Source organism: Lithobates pipiens, unplaced genomic scaffold (assembly GCF_037356315.1).
Source record: "Lithobates pipiens isolate NorthernLeopardFrog02 unplaced genomic scaffold, aLitPip1_a1.2 Scaffold_28, whole genome shotgun sequence".
In the NCBI taxonomy this organism is placed as follows: domain Eukaryota; kingdom Metazoa; phylum Chordata; class Amphibia; order Anura; family Ranidae; genus Lithobates; species Lithobates pipiens.
Window position 1 is genome coordinate 87,480,216 of NW_027507789.1, and position 24,583 is coordinate 87,504,798.

At 43.9% G+C, this 24,583-nt stretch overlaps 1 protein-coding gene across 1 annotated transcript in view; it reads left to right on the forward strand.

The window, feature by feature from the left end:
• NAGLU (N-acetyl-alpha-glucosaminidase) overlaps positions 1 to 24,583 on the forward strand; it is a 307,925-nt gene that overhangs the window by 204,974 nt on the left and 78,368 nt on the right. Inside the window, exons 4-5 of the mRNA XM_077459463.1 lie at positions 5,547 to 5,632; positions 16,258 to 16,514. Coding sequence (XP_077315589.1) covers positions 5,547 to 5,632; positions 16,258 to 16,514 — 343 coding nt within the window. The remainder of the gene's footprint in view (positions 1 to 5,546; positions 5,633 to 16,257; positions 16,515 to 24,583) is intronic.

A 24,583-nucleotide genomic window follows, 5' to 3' on the forward strand; every position in this document is an offset into this window, starting at 1 on the left:
TCCCAACAATTGCACCTCCACAGTTGGGAAAGTGGGATACCACAGTCTGCTATCCCTATGGCATTGAAGGAAACTGTGGAGTCAAAACAGAAAAAAAAATCCTAATTTTGCACATAACTTTGCAAGCAGATTAGACACAAACATTCTTGGCCAACATCAGTATAACATTTATTTGAAGGAGTCTTTCAAGACAAAAATCTTAGGTCCACTTATCAGATTACCGTATATACTCGAGTATAAGCCGAGATTTTCAGCCTCTTTTTTGAGGCTGAAAGTGCCCCCCTCGGCTTATACTCGAGTCATCGCTGTCTGCCTGCTCGATCAGCGCGTCGAGCAGACAGACGGCGGACATTCTACCCTTCAAACGCCGCGCCTCCGTCTGTGATAGGCGGAGCACTCAATTTCCCAGCAGTCCGCCTATCACGGACATCGGCTCATCCTCGTACTACGGACGAGGATGAGAGGATGTCCGTGATAGGCGGAACACAGACTGCTGGGAAATTGAGTGTTCCGCCTATCACAGACGGAGGCGCGGCTTTTGAAAAGAGGAATGGCCGCCGAGGCGCCGACGAAGAGCGGCGATCCTGGCAAGGCACGGGACGGAGGCAAGGCAAGGCAAGGCAAGGCAAGGCACGGCACGGGACGGGACGGAACGGAGGCAAGGCACGACACGGGACGGAGGCAAGGCACGGCACGGGACGGAGGCAAGGAGGCAAGGCACGGGACGGAGGCTCGGGACACAGGCTCGGGACACAGGTAGGCTGGACACACACACACACACACACACACACACACACACACACACACACACACGGATGGACACACACACACAGGGATGGATGGATGGAGAGACACACACACAGGGATGGATGGATGGATGGAGACACACACACACAGGGATGGATGGATGGACACACACACACACACACACACAGGGATGGATGGATGGATGGATGGACACACACACACACACAGGGATGGATGGACGGACACACAGGGATGGACGGACACACAGGGATGGACGGACACACAGGTATGGACGGACACACAGGGATGGACGGACACACAGGGATGGACGGACACACACACAGGGATGGACAGCCATGTCTCACCCTCGGCTTATACACGAGTCAATAAGTTTGCCAGTTTTTTTGGGGGTAAATTGGGGGCCTCGGCTTATATTCGGGTCGGCCTATACTCGAGTATATACGGTACCTGTTTTGGACAGGTAACCCTCTCCACTTCATTGAGAGCTGATTGCATAATGTGTGTTACTTTTGCCAGCCCCTCCTTACCCACTATTGACAGCCCACTGGACAGGTAAGAAGTGTCATACAAAAACTGAATATACACACTGTACAAATGGAAGCAGATTTTTAGCATTTGAAAGTATTAAGGCAGGCCCTTGCACTTCAAGTTTTGGGGAATTCATCCCTAAATCTGACCACAAAAGAGGTAGGTATAGTGTATATGGGTTTGGCAAAGTCAACAGATATAGGATTGGTATTTGTTAACTTAGCGGTTTGAGGGAGGGAGGGTTCCAAATGATAGACATGTATGGGCCCAGGATAGTGATGTTAGTGAAGGCAAATATGCATGTAGGCCAAAAAAGGAGCATTAAAAAAAATCCATCATGCATGAGGATAAAGGGGACATTCACAGCATATTCCAATCATGGTAATTAGGGAATGATTAAATAAATACAATACATTAGCAAACATTAAATACATATAATGTGATGTTAAAGGATAAAACTTAATATAACCTAACCTATAACCTAATATAGCCCTTCTGCAGGACCTGAATGATGGCAGAACAGGTCTCTGGAATAATGATCCCCAAAGTCTGGGGGGAGATGACTGTAGAGAACTTGAGGTCCTGTAGACTTCTCCCTGTCACCAAGTACCACAACGCGGTGACTAGCCTCTACTCCAGAGTGATGGCTTGCCGCATGCAGGTATCCGGCCTGCTAATATAAGGGGACAGCAAAGCCAACAGATGGTAAAAAGCGGGTCTGTCATCCATAGAAAATTCCTGAAATCATTAGGGTTATTCTCCTGACACAGCAAAGGCTTATAAGAGAATTGGTCATGCTAGAGGAACCAATTCTTGGTCCACAAACTCCTCCCCACCCTGTTCGTGGACTGGCCTTGGGTCAAAGTAAGAACCCCAATACCAAGCCCCCACACAGCACAAACTCTACAACGAGTACGTAACCGCAACATGGCTTCAAAACGGTTGGCTGGTCAGAGCGAACTAAACAGAACGCACTGAAGAACAGCCTGTGAAGAGCAAGCTGAAAATCAGTAATGAGCGGACAAGAACCCACTGAAAAACAGATATGAACTGACTACACGCACTGAAAACCAAATACAAACCCACAAGCACAAACTGAACAGCAGTAAAACGATCGGAATAAGCATGAGTCTGAAAATCGCGAAACGTCTATATAAACAAGATAAACACGAGATTTTCAGAAGGAGCCCAAAGGGTGGCACATTGGCTATTGATCTTCTTTTTTTCCATCGTACATGTTGTACGTCACAGCGTTCTTGATGGTCGGTATCAATCGAGCAGAATTCCGTTGGAAAAACCATCATAGCCTTTTCTGTCCAAAATTCGGATTGTGCGTACGGGGCATTACCGTAACGTGTGGCCCCAATAAGGCTTATGCCCAATGAGTCAGCAAGGCTTGAGGTTGTATGTACATCAATAAGATGGAGCTTTCACGCCACTTAATCCTGGCCACAATAGGAGATGATCCCTTCATCCCTTACATGGCTCAATGTTGTAATAACTGGTCAGGACCGGTAGCCTCAGATCAAAGAATGAACCATGTCTTCCTTATACACTCAAATGGTATAGACGAGTGATGGCAAACCTTGGCACGCCTGATATTTTGGAACTACATTTCCCATGACGCTTGTGTACTCTGCAGTGTAGTTGAACATCATGGGAAATGTATAAAAAGCAGGAACACTCACGTTTCCATGAATAAAAAGCGATTAGAGGAATATTCGATAACAGTCAAAATAACGCAATGACATCAGAAGGACTCGTACTGACGCGTTTCATCGGGGGATGGAGGCTGCTTTGGTCATTGCGCTTATATAGAGAATAAGACCCCCAAATAAAATAACAACCTGTGACAGAACTTCAACAACATGTGTCCAATCAGGCAATCACATCCTGATTGGCAAGATGGCGCGACGCATGCGGGTCAAGCCTGGCTCTGAAGATCTGGCTAAATCACATGATGTGGATTTATTTGGTGTTTTCCATATCTTTACTACTTCCATTTAGCATTTATTGGGTATTTTAAATCTTATAATGGGGGCTTTCACCATGGTATAGGCACATTTATTCATAATTTCTTTAGACACATTTGCCAGTCTACTGCTAATTGACTATTACTATTTATGTATTATTGCATTTATTAATTTTCATAGTATTCATTTGTTAAGCGGTATTTATTTCCATTGATCCAAATTGGAATACCAACCTTGACTTCCAAGTATTTCATATGTTTTTGGAATTTTCACTATATACAAGTTAAATGTTTTTGACTAACGCAACTTTTTATAAGGTATTGCTATTTCCCCTTTGTTCATATTGAGGCTTGGTGTTATCATTTTCTGGCTGTTCAGAGGAACTGGACAGATGACGCGGTGGGTGTGGGCATCAGCCTCGCCATTCCGGATTGAGGCTTGACCCGAATGCGTCCGTGCCATTTTGCCATGCAAGAAGTTGTGAGCTGATGATATGCTTGAAGCAGTGGGTGTTCGGATCTTCAGAGTAAAGCTTGCCAGTCAGGAAGTGATTGCCTGATTGTACATGATGTTAAAGTTCTATAAAAACAAAGGTATCACACTTTGGGACTTTATATGAGGTGTGTACAATAGGCGGATGAAATTGACAAATATAAATACAATAAAAACATTTATTGCAGAAATAATTGCACATTGAGTAGTATAAACAAAGGCAAAGCGATACAATTGTACATGGTTAAAAATCACATTGCGTTAGAAATACATGAGTATAGATGACATCTATAACACCTGATGAATTTCGCGAGATGTGACTCGCTCTTGAGGGGTGAATGCATGTAGGATATATCTGGAAATGAATGACCAAAAAAGGTAATGTAAAGCATGAATGATGGACAAACTGTAAGAGAGACCTTACAGAAAAAGGAAATACCCGATACTCCCCAAAAATCCGACCAAGGAACAATGAGAAAGCAGACATGGCTGGGGTGGAAATGAGTGACCTTTTATTTATTTTTATTAATGATTTTGAAGTTCTGTCACAGGTTGGTATTTCATTTGGGGGTCTTATTCTCTATATAAGCACAATGACCATAGCAGGCTCACACCCCAGATGTCTGTTCAGACTAAACGCATCGGGCAAGCCCTGCTGATGCCATTGCGTTACTTTGCCTGTTATCGAATATTCCTCTAAGCGCTTTTCTTTCATGGAAAGGTGAGTGTTCCTGCTTTTTTATAATACATTTTTTTTACACCTACGGTTTTACACTGTGGTGCATTTTCTCTTTTTTTGGCTATACCGTTTGAATGTATAAGGTAGACATGGTCCATCCTTTGATCTGAGGCTGCCGGTCCTGACCAGTTATTACAACATTGAGCCGTGAAAGGGACAGAGGAATCTGCTCCTATTGTAGCCAGGATTAGGTGGCATGGAAGCTCCATCTGGTGTACCTACACCTCAAGCCTTGTCGACTCATTGGGCATAAGACTTATTCCTCTACAACCGTGATCCTTGCTGAAGCCATTGGGACTTACCCTATTTGAGCACTTGTTTTTCACTTATGTGGACTCAATTTGATTTTTTTTTTCACCTTTTCTTTTCTCCCTTTGTGGTTATTCAATTTTTTTGTCACAAGATATGAATAACTGCTTATTTACATATCTGTAAGATTTATGTTCATATCTACATGCTTTTATGGTATTTTGTTAATTTATGATCTTTCAAGGTACATCGATTTTCACTGGTTGCTTTACACACGATTGTCCTGTAGATATACAGATGTTTTTCACTTTAGCGCTGCACATATCTTTTTAAATCTGTCTCTATGGACATAGAGGAACTTGCAGCAAAAATATGCAGATAAAATAAGGGACAAATGTGAGGATCATAGATGTATGTTGTGTTGGTGTAGGTCAGCCTTTTCCAACCTTTTAACTCCAAAGGAACCCTTGAAAAACTGTCAGGCCTCGGGGAAGCCCTGGCAAGATTAGTTTATCAAGGGGCATTGGGAAAATGCCCCTTACATTGTAGTAGTTGGTGGGAAGAATGCACCCCTTACAGTGGTGGTTAGAATGTCATCCTGCTGGCTCTACAAAGTGGTTTTGGACCACTGTGTAGGCACCATCAGATGGGAGGGTGAGGTCAAGGAACCTCTAGCAACCTTTGAAGGAACCCTAAAGTTCCATGGATCCCTGGTGGAGAATATCTAGTGTAGGTAAAAATAATAAAAAGGTGACTTGTGCATGAGTTTTATTTTTCTATTCAATTTTTTTTTTCAGCTTAAGATCCTAAAAAGAATGCGTTCTCTTGGAATGATTACCGTGTTGCCTGCATTTGCTGGACATATTCCTTCCAGTTTACTCAGGTAAGATATTAAATGTTTATACCTGGCATGTCTGACATTCCGACTGTAACATATTCCTCATATCGGATATCCATATGTATTCTCATAGAACATTCAGTCCTATTATATTGGTGTCATTGGATGACATTAATTTCTCTTTTATTAGCAGCGCTAATAAATACCAAACTATATCAATCAATAAATAAATTAATTTAATAAATTAATAAAATCATTGATATACTTCTTAAATAAATAATCGAATATATTAGGGCATTACAAGGGCGCTGATTGTAGTACTCGGCTATCACTATATATTGAATTGAATCTTGTGGCTGTGTGGACAGAATTGGAAGCTTGCTGATTTTAAGGAATTCCACAGGCAGTGTCAACTCGCCAAGAAGATTTGAACTGGATTCCGATGTAGTTTATTCCAGACTTGCAAGAAACTGGACAAATGTTTGGAATAAATTAACAGCAAGTTTCATTTGCAGCAAGGGAGAAAGGTGTTTAGAACGATTACACTATGGAGGCATCTTTTGTTGTTCTTTTATGAGCGGCATGATTGCCATATCCATACCTGGTTTGTGAGCCGTTTTGAGGAGTCGTTATAAGGTTTTTGGGGATACCTGAGACTTTCTCCCCTACGCTTAAAGAGACCATTGCAGTATGATCATGTGGAGTCGGTAAGGGTTATCACTACTCACTTTTGGTGTATCACTCATTTTGGATCTAGTCACCGATTGGGATTAAGGAGTCTGTTTCTCACTCATCTGAGATTGGATCGCTTTTTCAACACTTTTGTGTGGATTATCTTTTTGTGCACCATCAACTACCTCACTTTATATCGGTCTTTATTTATTCATTTATTTATTTATATATACTAGAATTTTTTGATTAATGATTAATTAATGTATCACTTGTTTAGTATATGATTGTTTGTTATTGGAGCAAAAGTTTTTTTTCACTTATGAATTTTGGTGGGTGTCTGCTTTTGTTTTAATTTTTCAGGGATTTTTCACCACTAGGATATTGTTTTCATTTATTTATCTAAGATTTTTATTTCATGTCACCTTGAAGGTTTTTTTATTTATTTTATGTCACTTTAGTGAGATTATTTATTTAATAAGTATATCAATAACTTTATTTAATTTATTGATATTTGATATAGTTTGGTATTTATTAGTGCTACATTCTTTTTGCATTTGATTAAATATACAGCTAGACTTGAATTGCTTTATTAACAATTTTTGAAAGAATAATTTTTGATTTTATAAGCATTCGGGTGTTTCTGATTTACTTGTGAACCACGCATTTAGTTCACCATGTAGGGGGTGGTTTTGATTTGAAATGATTGAGGGATTTGTGATCTCTTCTCATTTAACTGTGGGTATAATATATATTTCTTTGTGATTGGATCTTTGCGATTTTCCCATGCGATTTTACAAAGGAATTCTTTAATTTATTTTTATTTGTCATATTTTCATATTATCTATTTAATAATCCCTATATGTATTGTTGCTGAGGGGTCTGAATTGATCTAGTTAGGCATATGGTGCATCTGCACATGAGATTAGGGGTTTATTGGTGTGTGCAGATGGGAGGTGGCACTTTCTCTTCACGTGAATGGACCTTACCAGTGGATCCATTTTGTTGTTAATGTGGGAAAAAGGCAAGTCATCCAATGACACGAATATAATAGGACTCAATGTTCTATGAGAATACATATGGATATCTGATATGAGGAATATATTGTTACAGTCGGAATGTCTGTGTCATTATAGATATCTAGATATAGATTGTATTTTTATATTGGGCTCTTGTATCTTTATTCTTATTTTTAATTAAATTTTGATGCATTTTCTTTTTCTTTTTAGGGATAGATAGTTCATCCATATAATGTTCATGTTTTAGATTGCATACACCATCGCTTTAAGAGCAAGGTTGTTAATGCTTAGCTATTGTCCATGTAAGGTGAGATTAAACACTCACTACTGCGGAATAGCGTTTTAGGTGATATACCATCCAGATCATCTGGTTGAATGTGATTTCCGTTGGTGTATTGCGTCCGTGGGGACACGGAGAGTGCAAGTGCGTGAACTAGGCAGCCACATGACTGGAATGGTATAAAAGGATTGAAGGGCCATGTAGCCAATCCCATGATGAAGTCAGAGTGAGGAACGTGGGGGGCGTGGCTACACAGCAATCAGTCGCACTGACGTGAGGCGCCGCTGAACTAAGAACTTAGTGTAGCCGAAATCAGATACCTAGGAGTGGGTGAGCGTACACTTCAGGACTGCCGAGGCCGCAGTACACCACTTAACCATTGGTTTATGTTAAAATCACTTTCCATTGTCTGCTCCTGTAATACAGAGAACACTCAATGAGTGTTCTCTGTATTGGCCGACAATTCATTCATTGATAAAAAAAATGTTTTTTAAATTAAATTACCAGGCCCTTCAGGTCTGGTATGGATATTAAGGGGAACCCCGTTTCAAATTTAAAAAAAAATTGACATGGGGTCCCCCTAAAAATCCATATCAGAGCCTTTATCCGAGCACGCAACCTGGCAGGCCGCAGGAAAAGAGGGGGGGACACCAGGCCACATGCCCTCAACATTGGGAGGGTGCTTTGGGGATCTGTGACCCCTCAAAGCACCATGTCCCCATGTTGATGGGGACAAGGGCCTCATCCCCACAACCCTGGCCAGTGGTTGTGGGGGTCTGCAGGCTGGGGGCTTATCAGAATCTGGAAGCCGCCTTTAACAAGGGGACCCCCAGATCCCGGCCCCTCCCCTGTTTGAAATGGTAAGCGGGTACAAAAGTACCCCTACCATTTCACAAAGAAAGTGTAAAAATGGTTAAATAAGACACACACTTTTGAAAAATTCCTTTATTAAAAATAAAAAAAGGATTTCAGCGGTGCTAATCCACTCTCTTGCTATCCAGCGACGGATGATCATCTCTCCGGGGTCCAGCGATGGCTGATCTGATCCAGCGACGGGGGATCTCTCAGTCCAGCGCTGTCCATGCATGCATCAGTCTTCTGTCTCCACTGCGGGGATCCCAGCGCTGACGTTTCTTATATTAGGAGGACAGGGCCACCCGTCACCTGACCCCCACCCCCTCTGGCACTGGTGAGGGAAGCCATGGGGTTCCCCAGTAACGTATGGGTGACCCCGCCCCCCTCTGATGTAACGCAGAAACCTAGAAATGAAAAGTGATTTTAAGACTTTTTGTCTTTGTCATTGTGAAATGACACTTTGTGCAGGGACAGTTCTAATCACGGGAAACGTGCGCCCCTTCACAGGCATACTATAGACACCCCCCAGGTACAAAATTTAAAGGAATATTACGCTTTTATTGTTTCACTTTAATCATTATTAAAATCACTGCTCCTGAAAAAACAGCTGTTTTTAAAACTTTTTTTTCCATTGATCCATGTGCCCTGGGGCAGGACCCAGGTCCCCAAACGCTTTTTAGGACAGTAACTTGCATATTAGCCTTTAAAATTAGCACTTTAGATTGTGAACTCTTCGAGTGCCATAGACTTTAATAGGGTTCTAAAGTTCACACGAAGTTTAGGTTTGTTCGCAGGTTCTGGTGCGAACCCAACAGGGGGGTGTTCGGCTCATCCTTACCCCATATTCCAAAAGTGAACAGTCAGCCTTCCTTGGAAATAATGATAGAGTATGTCTCAATAGGACCCAGGTCCTGATATAATATTAGACACAGTATTAAACTGAAAGAGTTTAACCAATCAGCAACAAAGCCTAAAGTAAGGAATATAAAGATGTCAGGAATGACTGTCAGTTTAACAACTAAAAAATATACTAAAGAGAGCAAGGAAAGAACCTGAGAGCATTAAGGTAATAAATCCTCACCTGACACTATTGGTGGTCAGCATACAAATGTAAAGCCAGATTGTCAGTTCAACAAACAGACATAGTTTGCATCCTAGTACACACCTGACAGGCAGGAAAGTGTGAAACGGCTCATAAGCAGGCGGTATTGTAAAAATAACTCAGGAAAACGACAGAAAATGGTATGGGGATAGTGTTCAGAGTCTCATGCAGTAGTGAAAGAGTAGCTCTCATAAAAATATGTACAAACCTTTAACAGCTGAATATTGAAATAAAGCTGATAGGGAGGTCAGGAAGCAGACCTTCACCAGACAAGGATACCACAGTATAATGCCAGAGAACACCGCCCTATATACAGGCCCCAGACAGGTGTGCGCCATCAGTGCTCATGGTATCCATCCAATAGTTTTTGCATTTTTTTATTGCAAAAAGTTTTTAAATGTGATTGTTTTGTACCATTATGTGTTTAATAAACGATTATGTAATTTTTTTTTATAATTGGTGCCTACAAAATCCAGTTTTTCTGTACTTTTTCTTAAGTGGAACATAGAATGGTACATGGATTCATCCCTAAGTTCTTCTCTTCCTCTACTATCTCCGAGCCTTGGGCCCTGCCAATCTTTTCCGATCCAATTTTGAACTTCTTCACAAAGACAATATTACTTCTGTACTAAGATAATAACTTTTTAAACTAAGATATTAACTTTAAGCCACAACTCCCTTCTGACTTTCATCTAACCTATTTATAATAATCCAAAAAAAAAAAGATGGCCAAAGCAGCATCATCTGGGACCCTCCAGCCATTCCGGAACTGCATTATCCATCATACTGTCATGTCTGTGACTATCAGAGCTTTACAATACCTCATGGGACATATGGTTCTGCGGCAGCTGGGGAGCCATAGTTTGCAGAACCCTGCTCTTGTACAATAGTTTCATGGATAATCAAGTTGGTTAAGAAGGTGTACAGGGATAGCGGACTGGAACGCCCTTTTCAGTAGAGCTGTTGGGTCAGAGCAGACGTATCCATTAAAACGATCTAAAAGAGAGCATCATGGTCACTCCAACATGAATTTGCGAGATGTTACAGCGTAGACCTGGCAACTTGCTCATCTGTGGAAACTGGCAGACACGCTATCAGGCCGGCATTTGCCTATTTTAAATCCTTTTTCAAATACATTTTTACTATGCATCATCCCACCCATTTCAGCTAGTTATTTGTCACAGGTATGCTGCCATGGAGGCACCAGGAAAACAAATTAATTTTATACTTACCGTAATTTTCTTTCCTGGTGCCTATCCATGGAGCATACAATCCCACTCTCATTATGCTATATTACATAGAATGCTGGGAGTGCACTAATCCTCTTCTTTTATAATATTCACTGGTCCTGAGGGAGGAGCCAAGGCAGAGCTTGTCACAGGTATGCTGCCATTCAATTTTCACCATTTTGCAAAAGGGCACAATGTAAAATTTTTAATTTTTTTGTTAACTCCATACAGGTTAAGCTTTTATATTTAGCAGGAAATTTGGAAAATTAGCTGTGGTCTGCTAATAATGGTTTTAGCGTATTTTTTGCCAATATATATGTTCGATAAACTTTTGTGCAAATACTGCAGGGCCTAAAAAATCAGTAGCACCTTCTTTTTATTCTAGAGGTCATATGCTTAAAATATGTGGTTTTGTGGGTCTTTCACAAATTCTGAAACCTCTAAGGGAAAAATGAAAACCTTCAGATTTTTAGAGAAGTTTACACTTTTGCGTCTGTTCAGTTTTCACCATTTTGCAAAAAGGCACAATTTAAAAGTTACAAATATTTGTTTTTTATTCACTCAGTACAGGTTAAACTTTTAAAGTTAGTAGGAATTTAGTAAAATTTGCTGTTTTTATCTGCTAAGAATGGTTTTAGTATATATTTTTTGCAAATATATTGGTTTGATAAACATTTGCGCAAATGCCACGGGGTCTAAAAAAACAGTACCTTCTTTTTATCCTACTTATCATGTGCTTTCAGAAAATATATGATTTGGGGGGGGGGTCTTTCACAAATTCTGAAAGCTATAAGTGAAAAATAAAAAACAAAGGAAAAATTGCAAAAATGGTCTGGCCACCTGAGTGTACAAAATGGAGCACAGGGCCTGGCAGTGAAAAGGTTAAAGTACCCACACATGTACAGTAACAAGACTTGAAATGTATGTAATATTGCTGCACAGAATACTGCTTTTTAGTTGTTGGCTGTTAAATGTCAAGATAAAATAGGATTTTTGTACTCACCGTAAAATCCTTTTCACTGAAGTTCATTGACGGACACAGCAGCTCATGTTGACCTTTAGGGTTATATCGCCCCTTTAGGAGAGGACTAGGCAGAAAGTGTTAAAAACAGCAACACTTGCACAGTACCGCCCATGGGGCGGTCCTACTGGCTATAACCCTTCACACTGCATCCAGCAGCTCAGTTCGTCAAAAGCAGTACAAACATTGAACAATGAACTTCAGAGAAAAGGATTTTACAGTGAGTACAAAAATCCTATTTTCTCTATCGTTCATTGACAGACACAGCAGCTCATCTTGACCTTAGGGACATCCCCAAGCAGTGTCAAAGAAACGAGGGGTGGGAACAGCAAACTAACTCCCCCCCCATAACAATCAGTGCTCCTCAACGGAGGAGTTGCAACCTTCAACAGCCGCCTGCAAAACCTTGCGGCTGAAGCAAGCATCTAAAGATGTGCTCACATCAACCTTGTAAGATTTAGTGAAAGTGTGAATGGACAGCCAGGTCGCCACCTTACACACCTGGGAAAGGGACGCTTGATGTCAGAAATCCCAAGAGCCACCAATTGCCCTGGTAGAATGTGCCTCACAGGAAAGGGGGGCGCCCATCCCCCGAAGTTCCAGCACGTTGATCGGCAGTCGGGATTCTTCCTGACCCTGGGCTGACTGTATGCCCCAAACTCTCCCCCCAACCGGTCAGGCTGGTATCCATTGTGATCACCGTCCAATGAAGAGGAAGGAACGCCTTCCTGGACCGAAGAGCCAGCGACCTCAGCCACCAGATCAGGGAGTCCCTGACTAGCTGGCTCTCTCGAATTTGAAAATCCAGGGACAACAGTGATTTGTCCCATTTTGACAGGATCTGCTTTGCAAGACTCGGGTGTGGAATTGAGCATACGGTACCACCTTGAAAATGGCTACCATGAGACCCAGGCCTTGCATGCAAAAACACAGCGACAACCACCTGCGTGACACCAACAACTTCACAGCAGCTTGAAGAGTCTGCAGCTTGTCCAAAGGAAGGAAGACTCTCACCTCCGAGGAGTCCAGAAGCAGGCCCAGGTACTCCAGGCAGCAACACTGACTTCTGTAGATTCAGTATCTGACCAAACGCCTGAAGAGTTTACATGGCGATTGCCACATCCTCCTTTAATTCGGAGGCAGAAGCTGCCCTCAGAAGGAGGTCTTCCAGGTAACCCTCGATTGTGATCCCTCGCTGCCTTGGCAAAGCCAAAATTGTGGCTAGCACCTTGGTGAAGACTCTTGCTGCCAACGCCAGGCCGAAAGGGAGTGCTACAAATTGGTAGTGCTCATCCCCGACCACAAATCTCAGAAACTTCTGATGCTTGATGCATATGGGGGCATGCAAGTATTCGTCCTTGATGTCCAGGAATGCTGGAAAATTCCCCTGATGGAGTGCAGTGACCACTGGGCAAATTGATTCCATCCTGAACCTTTGCACCTTCACAAAGCTGTTGAGGGCCTTGAGGTCCAGAACTGGACGGACCCCTTCCTTCTTTGGGACTACAAACAGATTGGAGTAGAATCCCTGAAACTTTTCCGGTGTCGGTACAGGTACTATCGCCCTGCGCAGCAGCAGGTCCTGTACTGTCCCAAACAGGGCCTCCCAACGAGCCGGAAGAAGTTGAAGGTTGGAGGGAAAAAATCTGTTTGGTGGACAAGAAAGAAACTCTATCTTGTACCCTGAGGAAACCAGTTCACAGACCCACTGGTCACAAAGTAGAGAGCTCCACTGGGCTGCAAACTCCCGAATACTATCCCCCCACCCGAGAGTTGGGCACGGGCAAACCTTCATGCGGTAACAGATTTGCTTGCAGGGCTTGTGAAACTAGGGGCACTTTTGTCCCTCTGCAGGCACCTTGTTGGACTGGGAGTGCTTACCTGTCGACCCGGGCAGACAAAAAATCCACTCTGAGTGGAAAAGGAGGGCCCTAGCCTATAGCGTGGCTCCTTCCCTTTTCTGGACTGTGGGAGCAACGTACTCTTATCCCCAGCAACATTCTTAATAATGTCATCCAGCGAGGCTCCAAATAGCCTCTCTCCTTGGAAGGGCAAGTCTGCCAGTGCTTTCTTAGATGCCTGGTCCGCAGACCAGCATTTCAGCCAAATCAGGCGACGTAGCACTACTGCTGATACTGAGGCTCTAGAGAGCAAGGGGGCCGTATCTAAGGCCGCATCACAGACATACTTAAGGCCCTGCACCAACTGGTCCACCAGCTCCACGCAGACTGGGGAAGCCTGTTGCTTCTTCAATTCATAGTGCTACATTCAGTAAGCGTCTGTGACACCAGGGCCGTGGCTAACACTGGCCGCATTGCTGACCCCACCACTGTAAACATGGATCGGGCAACCGCCTCGGCCCTTCTGTGGGCAGGGTCCTTGAAAGCAGGGATCCCTTCCACCGGAATCATGGTTACCCTATTTAACCTGGATACCGGGGGGGTGGGTGGGGGGTCAACAATCAGAGAAGATGCCCTTTTCTTCAGGAGGCTCTCCTCAAAGGAGTTACGCACCGCCATGTGTTTCGGGACTGAAAAGGCCCGCTGCGGTTTTCCCCACTCCTTGTAAATAAACTTATCAAAATAAGTTGGGTCAGGCAACACCTTAGCTGTGCAGACTGACTTGTGGAAGCCGAAAGGGACCGACACCTCTGTAGATGCCCCTGCCGTATTCTCAATTTTTAATGTATCCCACACCGCTGTAATAAGTGCTCCTACAAGCGCCTTTTCCTGCGCTGACCCGGACACAGTCATTCCTCACTGTCCGAACGCTCCTGGTCCACATCCTCTGATACATCAGAACAGGGGCTGCCTGTCACATTGGGGCCCCAATCTGAATCAGAGCTTTCCCCAGAAGATGGTGGGCGTAGGGGGTGTTTTTTACCCCCCTTGCACCCGCATGCCACTTCCACTCTGGCAACAAAGGCCTCCAGGACCACCGACAGAGCATCCATGGGCTCCGCAGGTGCAGGGGAACCAGTTGCAATAACAGGAATGTCTGGGGAAGAAGTGCCAGCTTCTGATGCTATGCTGACCCACACTCGCCTGTCACCACTTAGGGTCCTAACCCAAGTCACACAAAAAGTCCACCCTCCTAGCTGCCACAGACTGAGGGGCCCCCCACAGGATTCACCACCCTGACCCAGGTACTGCACTGTGGTGCTGTTGTTCGCTCTCCCCTGTGTGTGGAAAGTACACTGTTTTAGAAGGAAACAAGCACCCAGCCCTAGAGGCAAAACCACCTACCAGTCTATGAAAATGGCCGCTGGCCGCCTCAGCAAAAACGTCTGAGGATGCCAAGAAAATGGCCACCAAACTACTATAAAATGTCTGAAAGGCAAAAAACTGTCTGTTGCTACAAAAAAAAATGAGAGCGGCCCCAGGAAAATGGCTGTGGAGCGTGCAGTGGCACACGCAGCACAAACCTCACCATGGCCCAGAAACAGGGAAGAGGACGAATGGACCCCCAACACCCAGCGCAGCCCTCTACCATAACCCAGAGCCCCCGGCCAGGTACGTGCACCCCACCCCCATGTGCCCAATCACACAGCGGCCCATATCATGGGAAAGAGGGAAGGGACAGGGAGAGAAGAAAGGGCATGTGAGAGACCCCCAGTCAACCTCCCAGGGAATGCCCAGCTGCTCCATCCTGCCGAGACAGGTGGAACCATACTTACCCCTCCTGCAGGGCCTGCTGGACACATTTCAGAGACCCATCACCCTAGTGATGGTAGTACGAGGTGCCTGCCGGCCACGGCACACTGACAGACAGCAGTAGCACGGACATATGTGTGCCCCGGAGCATATAGCCCCTGGATTAGACTGGGCATGTTGTGGCTGACCCAGCGCATAGCTAGGGCCTTCTCATGCTCGATGGCCAGGCTGGGGAGACTAAAAGGATCTATATTATCCAGCCTGTCACCGAGCCAGGCTGTTAAATGTAGATCACAGGAATCAAAAATGCAGAAAAAATAAAAAATTCCCAGGACCAATGGTCCTGCTGGGAGCCAGGTCCTTCTCCTACACTAGGCAGAAAAAAATGAGCTGCTGGATGCAGTGTGAGGGGTTATAGCCAGTAGGACCGCCCCCTAGGCGGTACTGTGCAAGTGCTGCTGTTTTTTACACTTTCTGCCTATTCCTCTGCTTGGGGGGCCATATAACCCTAAGGTCAAGATGAGCTGCTTTGTCCATCAATGAACGATGGAGAAAGTATACTTTTTATTCATGAAGGTCAATAAACCTTTTACATACACAAAAATTTTGCGATTTTAGGTGTAGCAGCCTTTTTATGATAGTCCTTTCATGTTTGTGATTGTAAGTGGTTATGTCCTCACATGGTTTATTTCGTGTGTTTAATGTGTTGAATTAGGTTTTCCTGCTTATGAAAGAAAATAAAGTATGCCACAAACACAAAACGACAGTATATGATTTGTAAAAGTCAAGAAAAAACAGTGAAACAATTAAAACCTCTTCAATTTGCTTGTCTTGTTGCTTAGGGTCTTCCCTAAAGCCAATGTGACCAGGCTTGGTGGATGGAGCAACTTTAATTGCACATACTCCTGCAGCTTTGTTCTGGACCCTGAGGATCCCCTTTTTCAAATGATTGGGGGACTTTTTATGAATAGACTCATCCAAGAATTTGGAACTGACCATGTTTACAATGCAGACACCTTCAATGAGATGACACCAACTAGTTCTGATCCCTCTTATTTGTCTGCTGTCAGCAATGCCATCTTCAAATCTATGGTCAATGGTAAGGCCAAAAAAAAGGAAAAACTTTGCTTTATTGTGTTTATGCTATTTATGTTGCTGCTCGTAGGAAAAGGTTGCAAAATGTTGACTTGTGTCAGTCACAGGTTTTGTGTTTGAAACAGACTGCCGAAGAAGCTATGCGATTTTGAGTGACACATCTTCAACATTACACGATAATGGATGTGACTAATTACTGCTGGCTAATATACCAGTCCTAAGACACCAAGACAGATGTATGGGCAACGCAGCGACAATAGCAGCGGTTTAAAATTGAACGTATAGTATATGTAAACATTAACCATGAATTCCTCTTATTTGCTATCGCTTGGTCTGTTGAATTTACAATTGAAAATACTATGTCGATTTTGATAAGTACAAAAAGTCTGATCCTGCCAGAAATTTTGGCAGCTGGTAACTTCCCAAGCTTTGTGCTGCACAGTTATCAGACAGCTTCTTGTATGTAGTCCTCACGACAAAAGAACTATCGATGTTATGCAATAGAGGGCAAAGGGCACTCTCAATAGTCCTGTCCTGTTTTTGTTGCCCTGATAAAGTAGGGTGAGTGGTCATTAATCACCCTAGTAGAGTAGTATGTTACCGGTCGAATTATCAGGCGACAATTTAAAATAATGCAGTCACTATACATGCATGCACCCTGAAGTTACATTATCCAGGCCCCTGGCTCAATTTTCAGGAAAGGGAGTGTACGCTACACTATACATGCTCCACAGCCTGTGTACAGTTATAAATTTACAAGAAGACCAGTAAAATCATTTTCTCATAAAGTAGAACTACAGGCAAAACACTTTCTGGTTTTGACTAGAGAAAAGGAGGGTTATGACCCCTGTTGGTTTATTTTTTTGCCATCTGTGCCCCATTGGGGAGATTTACCTTCACTTCCTTTCCCATAGCCAAAATAGGAAGTGCGAGGAAATCCCTACATATTAAGGGAATCCCTTGGTGACTTCCAGGATATCATAACTAGTGTGCATATTGGAGGATTTCCCTTCTTTTACTTTTCTGGGGAAGCCCAAAATATGGGATTTTCTTTTACTATCACTTTTAATTCTAATGGTAATCAGGACAAATTGAGAGGACTAATCTTCCTACTCCCTAGTCCCCACTCCCATAAAAAATGACTGGCGTTCTAATCTTCTAATCCCTCTCCACTCTATTCAAAACTAAAGAAAAAGTTATATCTTTAGATCTACTAAAAGTATTTTTTTTATACTTACCCAGGTGGATGCAGCATCGGTCCCCCACCAGCTCTGTGAACCAAGCGACCAAACACCGCCAATGGCCCTGATACTCACTGCTCCTTGAGTAGAGAGCTGGTGATCACAGGCTCTCTGCTCTGCCACTCCCCTGTGCTCCATGGAGCAATGGGCTGTGGAGGGGTTAAAGCGTCTCACTCCGGCTCGCTGAGAGGCTCACCTGCATGCTGGTCCAGGCATGTGGGCGGATCCCAACCATATGGTTGTGATTTGTCCCAGGCCTGGACCAGCTCTGTGACATCAGCCAACAGCAGGCTTCAGCTCGCTGTCTGTTGAAAATGGGTCACAGGAGTGCAGAACGAACAGAGGAGCGTTGGCTGTACTTCTCCTTTAATCGTACAGTACAGGACCCAAGGCTGTAGTCCCAGACCACTGATTATATGCAGGCTACCTTCAGGTGATTGGACATAGAAATTTGCTAGGGCCACCCCCAGTGCATACCTCCTATACCCTTCCCAATCTGTAAAACTCCAGTTTGTTTTTTTATTCAGACTCTTCTGTCAAGATTTGACTGCTTATTGCCCTGTTCTAGCTAGCAGTTTCTTGATCAGTAACCCTTGGAGGTTTATTTACTAGAACTGAAGAGTGCAAACTCTGGTGCAACTCTGCATGGTAGCCAATCAGCTTCTAACTTCAACAAGTGTAGTTAGCCACAGGGTGCTATAGAGGCTCAGGGATGTGGTCCACCTCTGTGGTTACTAGACCCTGAAGACCCCTGTGGATGATGCTTACTGTGATGGGCGAAGCCTGAATCCATAGTGGGCTCTGAGACACAGACTAGATGAGGCAGTGTTTCCCTGTAATGTAGAATGACTATACACAACCCCCATTGCCTAGCACACAAGCAGTTGCATAGCCTCATGTAAGAGTGGTTATTCACTTTGTGTTACTCCCCATTATACTTGTCTCAAACACCTTTGGCGCATATAAGTCTTTATACTCATTTAGCCTTTTAACCACTTAAGGACAGCCCACCACATATATACTGCGGCAGGGCCGCTCTATCACGTGAAACAACACACTGCATGGCGGAGGAGCCAATGCACGTGTCCAGTAGCACATTATAATATGTGGATATTTTCTTGGTATGGTCTGGGTCAGCAAGCAATTTTTCTAGTTTAGAGATTTCCAACGATTCTATTCCAGTTCCAAACTGAACGTAAGCAGCATGTTTCAGTCTGGTGAACTGGTTTTCCCATGTATCTGGGACATTTAGTTCCCTTCTCAGCTGTACGAAGTCTTTTAGTTCCCCTATTATCATATAGCTGATGTAGGTATGTGAGTCCAAATTTGGCCCATTTGAAACCATCCTCTAAACGGAAAAATTCCTTAAGCTGAGGATTAAACCATAAGGGGGCATTAGGGGAGTGGTGAAGAGGGGTGTCCATTAATAAAAACATTTTTAAAAGTCCATAAATCTATCCCATAGTTTGTGGACGCTATAACTTTTGTGTAAACCAATCAATATACACTTATTGGGATTTTGTTACCAAAAATATGTAGCAGAATACATATTGGCCTAAATTGATGAAGACATGTATTTTTTTTTTTTTGGATATGTATTATAGTAGAAAGTAAAATTTTTAATTTTTCCTAAATTGTCAGTCTTTTTTTATAGCGCAAAAAATAAAAAACACAGAGGTCATCAAATGCCACCAAAAAGCTCTATTTGTGAAGAAGAAAAGGACATAAATTTTATTTGGGTACAGCATTGCACGCCCACATTGTCAGTTAAAATAACGCAGTGGCATATCACTGGTCATTAAGTGGCTAAATTATTCCAGGGGTTGATGTGGTTAAATTTGGTGGATTTTTTTTTCCCCATCTACACTTTGTCTCTGGATTGTCTCATAGTTGTAATATGCTTCCTAAATGGGCACTCACGTTTGCTGCACTTCTGCTACAGAGATTCAGCCAAGTCAGTATGTGGATTATAGCTGCCCATTACCATGGGGATTCCAATTGCAATGGAGGATGACAGGTGTATAACATGTGGCCTACAAAAAAATGAAAAAACTGCTTAGGGTGATAGCTGTTCCCTTGTCCTGGAACAATGCCCTATATTATGATACTGCTCTCCTCATTTGATTATAGTTCCCTCTCAGGTGCATAGACAATAAGTAGTGCAGTCTGCCAAAAACAGATTTGCCTGCTGCTGTCTGAATTTTTCAGAAAACTTTCAGCCCACTTAGAACCTTTGGTTTCCAGAGGCCAACATGCACTCTGCCTCTCTGCCTCTCTTACCCCGACACTGTTCAAAAATCAGTGGTAGAACCTGTTTGAGGATGAAATAAAATGAAATGAAGGGAAAATATTGTAGCAGAAGCTGCACATGATTTTAAGCCCTTGCATTTTGAGACACAAACTATGGCTTCTCCCCAGTTGTTCAATGTATGGTGCTTTCTTTTTCATACATCATGGGGCAAAGAGTTAGGCTAATGTTCATTACCTACTGGGTTATACGCCCTCTCTAGGTGAATGGACACAGGTAAACAGTCTTATGCTGTGTACACACGATCGGACATGCCGGCAACAAAACCGTTGATTTTTTTCCGAAAGATGTTGGCTCAAACTTGTCTTGCATACATACGGTCACACAAATATCAGAAATTCCAAACGTCGAGAATGCGGTGACATACAACGCGTATGACAGGACTATAAAAAGGAAGTTTCGTAGCCAGTGCGCCACCTTTTGGGCTCCTTCTGCTGATCTCATGTTTATCTTGTGTTCGTAGAAGTTTGGTGAGAGACGATTCGCGCTGTTACTGCTTGTCAGTTTGTGCTTGTGGGTTCGTATCTGTTCTTCAGTGCGTGTTGTCAGTTTTTTCCTGTCTCTCAGTGTGTTCTATTTAATAGTTCTGTTTTTCAGTGCGTTCTTGTCCACTCATTTCTGATTTTCAGCTCGCTCTTCTCAGGCCTTTCTGATTTTCAGTGTGTTCTGTTAGTGTGTTCTGACCAGCCGACCTGTTTGAAGCCATGTTGCGGGTACGAACTCGTCAGAGTCCAGTCCATGAACAGGGTGAGGAGGTGTTCATGGAAGAAGAATTGGTTGCTCCAGCATGACCAATTCTCACACATGCCTTTGCTGTGGGAGATCCAGGAGATAATCCAGATGACTTCAGGAATTCTCTCAGAATGACAGACCACATTTCTCACCGTCTGTTGTCTTTGCTGTCCCCTTATATTACAAATTGGGACACCTGCATGTAGTAAGCTATCACTCCCAAGCCGAGGCTCGTCGCCACCTTGAGGTACTTGGGGACGGGGAGAGGTCTCCAGGATATCAAGTTTACAACTGGAATCTCCCCCCAGGCTCTGGGAATCATTATTCCAGAGACCTGTTCTGCCATAATTCGGGTCCTGCAGATGGACTATATTAAAGGGGCGTTCCGGCCAATAATTTTTTTTTAAAAAGTCAGCAACTACAAACACCCAAATCACGATGCATCGTGATTCGGGTGTCCCCAATGCGGCATCCATGCATGTGACCGTAGAAATCATTTGCCGGTGATGTCATTGCCCTGCCCCTCCCGGGAGAGCACTCCGAGCGTATCCTCTTTTGTGTACAATGCCTGCCTCTCTCCTCTAACATTTAGCTCTCCTAACGTCGGCTGAAAATTCTAAGCTGAGAATTCCCTGCTGATGTCAGAGAAGTGAGACCTGAGAGCAGAGAGGTGGGCTGGGCACAGGCAGTCACATCTGGGGTACCTATGCTCAAGGCCACTGATAAGGGGGTACAGGCAGACCTCCCGTACCAGGCCCGCGCAACAGAGGGGCCCGGCAGTGAGACTGTACATAAGGGTTGCTGCTAGCCCCTTTTAATAAAGGATCATCCCATCCACCTAGCCCACCCACATAGTTCACTAGGCTAGCAGGCCGGGACTCCCGAGCGATGTCAGGACTCAGTAGGGAGCAACTAATGAGGCTGCCTCCTCAGCCAATGGGTGCACAGGGAGGCCTGTCCATCACATTCTTCGCCCCGTGGTCTTCCTGACTTGGTGCAGGCACTGAATTGAGTGGCTTTCAATGGAGCTTCTGAGCGAACTGTATTTGCTGATTGAGTTGAGGAAGAGTTTTGTCCAAGTAGTAATAAAGGCAAACTGAGGAGCTGCTAGAAGTGACGGTATGCCTGGATGTATGCAGGGGAAGCCCATGCTGTGATAGCTCAGCCGAGTAATCAAAAACTCAGCAAAGGAAAACTTCCACCACTGGCTTCCTCTGCTGGGCTCTGCAGTAGATGATGTCATCAGTCAGAGCCTGGCAGAGAAGTGAGCAGAGGAAGTTTTCTTTTGTGAGATGGTCTAATCTATCACTGCACTGGCATCCCTTCAGATGAGAAACATCAGCAGACAAGAAAAGTGAGAAGGGGATGATTCTTCTACAGGATTCCATATGGATCATGCAGCCAGGTAAGGAGCACCAGCGCCCCCCTCCCCCACTGACTGGCAGTGCCTCCAAACTGCCCCCATTAGGCACCAGGACCCCTATCTCCCTTCACTAAGCACCAGGACCCCCCATCTATCCCCACTAAGTGCCAGGACCCCCATCTCTTCCCACTAAGTGCCAGGACCCCCCCCATCTCTTCCCACTAAGTGCCAGGACCCCCCCATCTCTCCCCACCAAGTGCCAGGACCCACCATCTCTCCCCACTAAGTGCCAGAACCCCCATATCCCCTAATTGAGCACCAGTGATCCCTTTTGTCCTCCTTGAAAAAAATGGGGATATTTATTATAGCAAAAAGTAAAAAATATTGTGTTTTTTTTTTTTTTTCAAAATTGTTGCTTTTTTTTATAGCGCAAAAAATAAAAACCGAAGAGATGATCAAATACCACCAAAAGAAAGCTCTATTTGTGGGGTAAAAAGGACTTACATTTTGTTTGGGTACAACGTCGCACGACCGTTTAATTGTCAGTTAAAGTAACACTGTGTCAAATCGCAAAAAATGGTCTGGTCATTCAGCAGCCAAATCTTCCGGGGCTGAAGTGGTTAAGGGAGTGAGGTTATTTTTAATTCAAAGTTCCAGTAATTTTTTTTGTTTATTAAAAGTCAGCAGCTACAAAAGTGTATCTTCTTTTAATAAAAAGACACTCACCGGTCCCACAATCCGGCGACATGGACACCTGAACCCTCCCTTCTCTCCCCCGCCTGTCCACGGTGCTGGCAATACTACTGTGGGCATCCGGCTGTGACAGCTTGCAGCTTTACAGCCAGATGAGCATGTCTCACTGCACTGTCCTGAATAGCCTGTCAATCTTTTGGAACTTGTGATGTGTCCCAGAAGATTGCAGGGTGGAAGGGCCGCTTAGGTGGCCCAAGCAAAAGTGGGAGTTTATCGGTAATTGTGATGCATCATCGAATCGTTAACCAGATAATCGTAATCGAATCATGATACCAGTGAAGATGCGCACCTCTAGCATGTAGTGCAAGGGCCTGCCTGAATGCTTTCAAATGGTACTGTTTAAAGTTTTGTTCTCCTATTATCTTGATAGATAATTGCAGAATGTAAAAATGTGCTTCAATTTGTACAGTGTGTATTCCTATTTTTGTATTATGACACTTCTTACCTGTCCAGTGGGCTGCTAGTAGTGTAAGTAAGGAGGGACTGGCCAAAGCAATACACATTATTTAGGCATCTGACTCTCAATAAAGTGGAGAGGGTTACCTGTCCAAAACATCCCCCCCCCATAAAATGTTTACAATGGGCCATCAGAGGGGGGAGGGGGAGGAATCTGATAAGTGGACCTTATACTTTTGTCTTTAAATACTCATTTCAATAAATGGTCTACTTATGCTGGCCAAGAATGTTTGTGTCTAATCTGCTTGCAATGTTATGTGCAAAAGTACAAAAAAAATTTTCTTGTTTGACTCCACAGTTTCCTTCAAACCCACAGGAATGGCAGACTGTGGTCTCCCGGTTTGCCCAGCAGTGGGACTTCCCCAACTGCAGAGGGGCAATAGATGGGTAGCAAGTCTGCATCATCCCACCCCCCCCCCCCCAACTCGGGGCCCTACTATTATAATTATAAGGGGTATAATGGTATAGTGTTGTTGACGGTGGTGTCGGTGACTTACAAGTTCCTGTATGTGGACATTGGGAAAAATGGCCAGATTTCTGATGGTGGAGTCATTTCCCAGAAGGAGTTCTTCTTCAGATGGCTCCAGAATGGCAACTTGTGCTTGCCACCTCCTGAAGATAATGTGGTGGGACTCACGTTTGTCTTCGTCGCGGATGAAGCGTTTGTGCTGGGGGACCATCTTCTGCAGCCATTCCCAATGAGGACCCTCACCCCGGGCCTGAGGGTTTTTAATTACCGGCTGGCCAGAGCCAGAAGAGTGGTGAAAAATGCCTTTGAGAAATAGGTGGAAATGGCTGGCCATTATTTCAGTTATCAACATGGCGGAATATAAAATCAAACCCATCGTTCTTGCATGCTGCATACTACATAACTTTTTAAGAAAAAATACATCAAACTATGTGGCCTCAGTTGGGACTGAGGCCGGCTTATTACCGGATTCAACAAATCTGATGGCTCTTGAGCCTGGCCATCCTGGCTTGCCCCCCAAAGAGCCTGCGAAGTTCGCCAAAAGTATGTAGAGTACTTTGCAGGTAGGGGGGCCATATGCCAGAGAATCGATAAACCTGTTTAAAATGCATTTTTTTATTTATAAAGTGAACTCATATTTCATTTGATTTACTGCTTTTTTCTTTCTTATCTGTCTCTTCAGTTCTCCAATGGCCTTTTTATTTTTGTCCATTTTCTTCAATAGTGCAAACGTAACTTATTTGATACATGA